Source organism: Nesoenas mayeri (genome assembly GCF_963082525.1).
Source record: "Nesoenas mayeri genome assembly, chromosome: 8".
Lineage (NCBI taxonomy): Eukaryota > Metazoa > Chordata > Aves > Columbiformes > Columbidae > Nesoenas > Nesoenas mayeri.
In genome coordinates, this window is record NC_137554.1 from 12,497,769 (window position 1) to 12,505,917 (window position 8,149).

General features: G+C 43.0%; 1 protein-coding gene across 1 annotated transcript; it reads left to right on the top strand.

Annotated features, from left to right (window-relative positions):
• Positions 1–283: 283 nt before the first annotated feature.
• RWDD3 (RWD domain containing 3) lies at positions 284–7,491 on the top strand (the record flags this gene model as incomplete). Its single annotated transcript, XM_080349115.1, has 4 exons — positions 284–368; positions 5,964–6,448; positions 7,163–7,278; positions 7,377–7,491. 4 exons carry the CDS (start codon positions 284–286, stop codon positions 7,489–7,491), a joined length of 801 nt encoding a protein of 266 aa, XP_080205241.1.
• Positions 7,492–8,149: the final 658 nt, after the last annotated feature.

The window sequence follows — 8,149 nt, forward strand, 5'->3', positions numbered from 1 at the left end:
GGGCCGCGCCCGCCGGACACCCGAGACACCGCCGCGCCGGCACCGGGCGGACGTTTTGTTCGGCGCCGAGGGAGCGAGGCTCTCGCCACCGTCTCTGGTGTTGCCCGTTACCGCTCGCTGCTTCGGAGCCTGCCGGGCTGCTCGTCAGCCCGCCTGCCCGAGCCCAGCGCCGCCGGGCGAGCCCCCGCGGGGCGGGAGCGGCACCGGCCGCGGTGGCGGCGAGATCCCCCGCCGCCGGCAGGGGGCGCCGCCGCCATCCGGGCCCGGGCACTGCGCAGCGGCCATGTCGGAGCTGGCGCTGGAGGAGCTGTCGGCTCTGGCCGCCATCTACTGCGAGCCGGACGCTTGCGAGGTGCTGGCGGTCTCAGGTGAAGGAGGCGGCCGCGCTGCTGTGCCCAGAGCCGCGGGTCGCTCCGCTCGGCCGGGTCTCGCCGCGCTGCCCTCGCGGGACCCAGCTCGGCCGGAGCTCGTCCCGGTGCCCCGCCCGGGCTGCCCGGCGCTCCGGAGCTGCTGCGGGGGCTCTGCCCGGCGGCCGCGCCGCGGTGATCGCTGGCTGTTAGCGGCCGCGCCGCAGATGGGTGCTGCTTGCGCGCCCTGCTGCGTGTGTGCTGCCGGCCTCTGCAGGGGACAGGTGCCAGCGGGTTCCACTCGTTCCTAACTAGCGATCGCCTTGATTCTGGCTGATTGCGGCGCGTGGGTAATTAACAGTGGGCGATGAGCAGCACTGGGAACGGGCTGGCTGCTGTTCTGGTGAATTAGCAGTTGCAGCTCACGCGTATAACAAGATCAGGTACTTGTTCTGTAATGTTTAAGAGGAGTGCAGCTGTGGCTGTGCATAAGAAGCCTGGAGTAATCTCTGGGGATAAGGCAATAACCTGGGCTTTAGGACATGCTGAATATTCTCTGGCTTCAGCAATATGCATGTGGCTGTAGGTGTTACAGGGTACTAAGGCTCATCTTCTGTGTTTGCTGTAGGTAGGAAGGTGAGATGATGTGTGGTACTTGCTCCTGGGAGCGCAGTGACTGTGGACACCTTTACTGCACGTTTTCTGCATCACCCATGGTGGCCACACTGGTCAGAACACAAGAGATTACTTTTATCAGTCTGTGCTGTCACAGTGCTGCGAAGATGCCCCTCCAGCAAGGGAGAATAAATCTCGGTAGTTCCAGTATACAACAGCAGTCACTGTCAGGCTTAAAGAAAGCCTCAGGTGGGGTATGGGAGGGGTCCATGTCTGTTCAGATCCAGAGCATAAGGACATTTTGCTTAGCGCCTAGTACAGGTGTGACAACTCTCCTGCACATTTGTTGGAGATACATACATATGTACATACACACACAGAATATGCATATATCCTGTATCACTGGCTGTTCCTGGTGTCCGGGAGCTGTTGCAGTGTGCTGCCCAGCTCCTAGCAATTCCAGCATGCAGCTTCCCGCTGGGTGGACTGCGGGAGAATCCTGGAGAACACTGTTGAAGATGGATTGGTGGCCTGCCATCAGGCTTGGTCTGTGTGTGTATTCAGACCGAAAGAACTGGGATTGATAAGGAAACACTTTTTTTTACTGTGAGGGTGACAGAGCACTGGAACAGGTTGCCCAGAGAGGTTGTGGAGTCTCCATCCCGGGAGATACTGAAAAGCTGTGGGCAGCCTGCTGTAGGTGGTCCTGTTTGAGCAGGGAGTTGGACAGGACCTCCAGAGGTCCCTGCCAACCTCAGCCATCCTGTGAAAATAAGTTTTCACTGCTTTGGTATGAACTTACATGTGGCTGCTCTTCAGTGACTCGCTTTAACTAAAAAGTTACTAAGAAATTAATTGAATAAACCTCAAACTTTTATTTGAAAATACTTGTTGAAATAGATTTGTGCAGAACAGCAAGTGGTTACGTGAAAAGAGGACTTTGTGTATAGACAGCCTCGGAGAGATGAAGACAATAGCATCTGTGTGGAGCACAAGTAACTGGGGTGATCTAAAAGCAGAGTTGTTTTGTGTCTAGATCTGCGTGACACACCTCTTGCTCCAGTGTAGGCAGGTGGTTCTGCCATTTCATTTTTTGGATTGGTATTTAGAGGTGTATTTTAAAAATATGATGGATAAAATGTTTTGGCTGAGTTTTATTTTCTTAAAGTCAAAAAGTTCAGCCATGTTATTTCAGGCATAGTTTGCAAATATAGTTTCCAGGCTTAGCAGATACTTATTTTTTAAAAATGTGAACATATCTGAACATTGCATATACAGGTTCTATTCCTCCAAACCTGTTAGAGAAATATACACGCATACTTCCCCGTGCTTCGTATACAGAAAAATGATTTAGTGTTTATAAGTTATCAGGGTGTAAAGGGCTTAGAAACCTTCCTGGAATGTAAAGTGAGGTGCCATGAGTGCACAACAGCAACAGGCTATTATATTGATGTTATGTGACCTTGCAGGGCCTTTAGCCAGGCCGAGTTCATGAAATGTTAGGATCATACATAACTGGTTGATTTCCATTGCTTTCTGCTGGAATTGATCAGATTATTTACAACAACGTTTGTTGGTAGTTTTCTTACTTTGGGAATCTATGTCTTTTACATTGGAGCTGCAGAATCCTTAATTTTGTATACAGTTAACTTCATTAGTTTATGTTTGCTTTATCTCTTCAAAGCGTATAAATTGTCATTGACAGTGCACAGAAGTAACTTTCAGTAAGGCTGTTATGTTAGGCTGTCTCTAATACATTAAGAGTAATTTGCGTGTAGATCCACAGCATCAAAAAGGAGGCCATTGTGGATTTATGGTTTTGAGAAACATAAGAAAATGCTTTTTGCAGATCTCTTGGTATGCTGAAAACTTTGGCTTTCGAGAATTTAACAATTCAGGATGTAAAATATGTTTTTATCAAAACCAATGTGTTGATGAATTTAAATAATTACAGCATATATTTTTTACCTTACATACCTATTTACAAAGATTAGTGTTGCAGATAGAAATCCATAATTTACTTGTTAATCCGTTCTGCTCTGGTTTGCACGCCAAGCTTGCTATAAAAATATATTTATATATTCTAAGCTTGTAAGTTAGTAGATGCCATTTTCTGAATTTAAAAATAGACTGCATGTGTTGCATAAAATGCCTTTGGGCAGGGGAGGAGGGAGTTATCTGTCTGGTTGACATGGAACATAAGAAAAATCTGAAGTACGCTAGAGCTAAATATGCTGATAAGTATGCGGCTATGGGGGAAAATGAGTTAAAATGTATTGAGTTTAGTCTTATTTGCACATTAAATGCCAACAGAACGGTCATACCCAACTTTTTATTTCAGACATAATCACCATTTTGCTGTGGAGACAACTCAGCCCTTGTAGTGTGTGCAAACAAAGGAAATATTTCTGTAGAGCCCCTCACGCCGAGCGATGGTGCTTCGCTCTTTGTTCTGCCAGCGGCTGCAGTGCTGGTGCAGAGAATGGATGCTGGAGTGTTTAAATAAACTTTAGGTGCCGTAGCCCCACAAACATTTTGAACTGGCTCTCCTTTTTAACAGTAAGTCTGAGGCAGATGTAAATGGGCACGGCTGGGCTTTTCGCGCTGGCTCAGGGTGATGCAACTTGGGGTGCGCTGCCTTCGGATTAGTTCATCATCACAGCGAAAGGTGTGAGATTGTCACAGGCTTAAGAGTCTGATGGCTGCAGCAGGAGGCCCTTGCCGAAGGGGCCAGGTTGGCCGGTCTGTTTATCCATCAGTTAGTTCTGAGTTGGTGAGATCTGTTGTGACAAGCTAGTGAAAAAATCCTAGGAGGATTATCAGAAAGGTAACATGTTTCTCTGTCACTGTAATTAGGCTGGCAATAGAATAGTACTCAACTCGTTTATAGGCTGTGCATTTTAAAATTTCTTGGCAACACAGGTGAAAATAAAGTGATTCATGGGCAGGAATACAATAACGCGGGTTCCATTTTGCCCCGTGCAGGTCGCTTTCAGCTGCATGTACCTGGTGAGGGGCAGCTGGAAGGGGGCGGGTGGGTAAGGGCTGCTGTGTGCGCGTGTGGGGACCCTCATCGTGGCCAGGAGGTTCTGGGGGCCCCACGAGGTGCACTGCAGGCTTTTCTTCTTGCTTGTGGTTATGTGTACTGAGCCTGGTGTAGTGCCAGAGGAGTTGGTGCCCAGTAAGAAACGTTTGTCAGGGCAGAAGAAGACAGAGGTTGGAACGGGAAGGCTTCAGGTCCTCCTGCATAGCTGCTGCCCATGAATGAGAGCCACGTGCTGCCAGATGGGATAAACTTGCCTTAAAAATAGCCTGGAACCTTTCATAGGGTCTTAGAAGACTGGAGACCAACTCCTGTTGGCAGGGAATGAGGGTTTGCCATGTAGTGCCTGTAGATACGGGCATGATTTGGTGTAAGTTCATTTAATTAGCTGGATTTGCATCTACTACTTTCAGCACTGGATTTGATTCTCTTTAGGTAGCAATAGATTGTAGGTGTTTGGAGTCTTCTTTATAATAATGCTCGTGTTTGATTATTGGGTCTGGAGGGTTTGCTTATATTATTTTGCTACTACCCTAACCTGGAGTTCTTTGTATGACCCAGGAGGGAGGTTTGGAAACAAGCCCTTGGCTAAGCTCTCTGAAGTGCTTCTGTCTGTCCAAGTCACTTTCAGGTTCTTTCACTTATTTAGTAGGGTTCAAGTATAAAATCACAGAGAGCACTGAGACTGGTTAGCGGCATCAGCAGTACTAATCAAACATAATTCAACGGACTGTCATTTAAATGAAAGTAAGATAAGGTAGGGGGAGAAGAAGGCAAGTCACTTCAAAAGAGCTCCTCTGAAATCCAGTTCTCCTCAAATCTGCCTTTCAAATCTGGCTTCTCTTGCCCTCATAGAATGAATCAACCAGACATTTTAGCATTTTTTTTAAAGAAAAAGGGGTGAAGTGTTTAGAATGCATCAAAGGGGTGAAACAGAGAACATCTGAAGAAGATCATCTTTATCTGATACCCTCTTTCTTCATGGCAGAGGAGCAAAAGTAGGTTAGGTCTTTGTCCCCGCTTTTCCCTTCATGAAGTTTTGTATTGTTTTTCTGTGAAACGTTTTAGTCAAGAAGGTTTTATTGCAGAAACTACCATACATAAGTTTCATACTCAGCATCTTTGATTGTGTGATTTATCAGGAGGATGTCATCTTTTGCTCTTCCTGGTTCATACTGTATATATTGTTTTCACTCTGAAAATAATTCTGTTCTGAAATAGACCAACAAAAGATTTTGAGCTGATATGCAGATATATACACATACATTTTTATAAGTATACGCATGCATATATATATATGTAATATCTAGGGAGAGATGTACAGCAGAGATGTTTTCATTACGTCAACCCAAATGTTGTAAATGTAGAGAAGTTGGCAGAAAAGAATTAAGCATATTTTCTCTGAAAGCTGTAGGGGACAACGAATGTGACTTTTTTATTTCCAAGTCTCTCTTTACTGTGGAACTGCTTTTGAATGGTTGTCCTAAAAAATACTCAGTACTACTCTGTTTGCCTTGCACTGGTATTAGTGTTAAAGTCTCTAGGGATTTCTCTAGGAGCAAAGTCAGGGCAGTGCTGAGTCCATCCAGAAAAGTCTCCATTTTCAATTGTCCTTGCTGCTGCTTTTGAGCTGTAGAAGCCGACTTATGTGTTTCTAAGAGAGACAATTCTTTATTACTGGCTTGTCTAGACTTTGAAAGAGCCAAAAGGTGTGAATGCTTTTTAGAATGTGTTAATAACTTTCCTTCCAGTATGATATGGAAGTGTTTCATTTCAGGATTTCCTGCAAGAATAGCCCCCCTGAAGCGCCTCCCCTCCCTGCCACATCCCTTATTTTGTTTAGAATGGCAGTTATTTGAGTTGAATTGTTAAAGAAATTTACTTAATAATATATATGTAGTTCAACTTCAAGCAAACTATTAATGTTTTTTTGTTTGTTTGATTTTTATGCTTTCCAGAGACACATGGAATCACATTTAGAATTCAAATCAGCGTGAAAGGACAGCTGGATACAGATGTACTTTTAAAGCTATTATTTCATTTACCAGTCAATTATCCATCAGTTCTACCAGATATTTCTGTTAACTCAGACCAGCTTACAAGGGCCCAATGTATGGACGTGAAAGATAAATTACTTGAACAAGCAAAGAAGCATCTTTCTGAACCCATGGTACACGATCTGATCCTTTGGATACAGCAGCATCTTAAATACGTCATTAAGCAATCAGCAACAGTTTGCAGTGAAAAAACTACTTTGTCAAGTGGAACAAGTACAGAGGATGGTATCTGGATGATCCTTTTGCATTTAGATCACATGAGAGCAAAGGCAAAATATGTCAAAACTGTGGAAAAATGGGCTTCAGATCTAAGGCTGACTGGAAGACTGATGTTCATGGGCAAGATAATATTGATTCTTCTTCAGGGTGACAGGAGCAACATTAAGGTGCAGGAACAATGAATGTTGACTAGTTCTATCGATTTACCACTGAAACCTATGTGTCTGAATATTTTGTGTGTGTTTTTCTAAGATGAACAATTTTGGAAACAGATTGATCATTAGAAGAGTAGAAAGGCCCAACAATGTTATTCTGTGTTTAAGGAAAAGAAGATATTCTATGAGAAAGAAACCAGCGATACTTGCAGACTAGCGGCGTATATCTCTTTGCTTCCCACTGTAATTATACTCCTGTCTTCCATGTGTTTCCTGACTGTAATATGCCTAGGTTCAGTCTCCTGTATTTCCCACATGTCCCAGAAAACAGAAAATTTCTGATGAGAAATTAATAACAGACATTTTTCTAGCTCATTACTGATTGTCTCTTTGCTTGACTTAGACCATGTGGTGCTCCCAGCACACACTTGGGCTTTGAACTTCTAGTTTATACTTACAAACTCCCACTGCATTAGGCAGGTTTTTGTGGTGATATTGGAGGAGAATGTTTTGGCTTTTCAAACTCATGTTCTCTAGATCACTTAAGACTGCACTTAGCTTCAAGCTGGTGAATAGAAGCAGTCATGCACTTTTTGGGATGGGCACTTTCAAAGTTTAATTGCTATATTCTGAAAAAATCTGTATGTTTCATGTAGATTTTTGCATTTTACTAAACGTCAAAGATACTAGATGACATTTAATAACTTGTTCTTTTTTGTCGTTTAGGAGTACTTGATTCTTCAGAAAACTTCTAAGGTGGATGTGGACTCAAGCGGAAAGAAATGCAAAGAGAAAATGATGAGTGTACTGTGTGAAACACAAGTACAGTCACGGCACAAAAGGTATAATTTAGTACTGTTGTGGATAGAAAAGTAATAGAATCGATAATTACATTCTGACAAATCTAGGCATATTCATGAGTTTCCCTTTTACAATGTAGGTTTCAGACGTTTGAAGTCAAAGAATATTCAACACTGGATGAGCTACAAAAGGAATTTGAAACTGCAGGACTTACTGCTCTTTTCTCTGAGTTTGTGCCTCCTCTCTTAAAATAATATTAAAAGCAAACACTGGACTCTTTGACCCAAGCAGTAGTTGACTACAGATGCTGATGGAAGATAAAAGGACTCATTTGTTAAAGCTTTTTTTGTAAAAAATGCCAGAAGTAGCAATCCTTTTGCAAGAAGGAGAAGGTAATTCATATGTTAAGAATTGATAAATTTTTGAAAAAAATTAGAAGTGTCTTCTTGAATGTTAGTTTTCATTCTAAAATGTGTAAAAACAGTCAAGTGGAGAATTTAAATTGATTAAAAAGCTAAGGTAAAGCAAATTGTAATCTTGTCTTTGATAGTTTACGGATTCCTTTTTGCACTTTATCTGGTTTTACTGTCTGTACATCTTTAGATACCTTGATTCAATTAAACTGTCAGAGCAGTATATATACAGACTTCAGGCTTCTGTCTCTCAAGACTTCTGTCAAGTCTTCTGTCATTTTAGAAGCTGCTAAGTGATAACTCCCTATTAAAATTTCCCTATCTTTAGCTTTTTTTTTTTTTTTGATTGGTCAGTGGTCTTGGACAGCTTTTATATATATATATATATTTTTTTTTTAATCACTAGTATGTGTTTTGCTTTGATATGATGTTTCAAATTATAGACACCATTTTTACAAATTAGGTTGTGGAAGTTCTGTTTGCCTAGGGAGATCTGGAT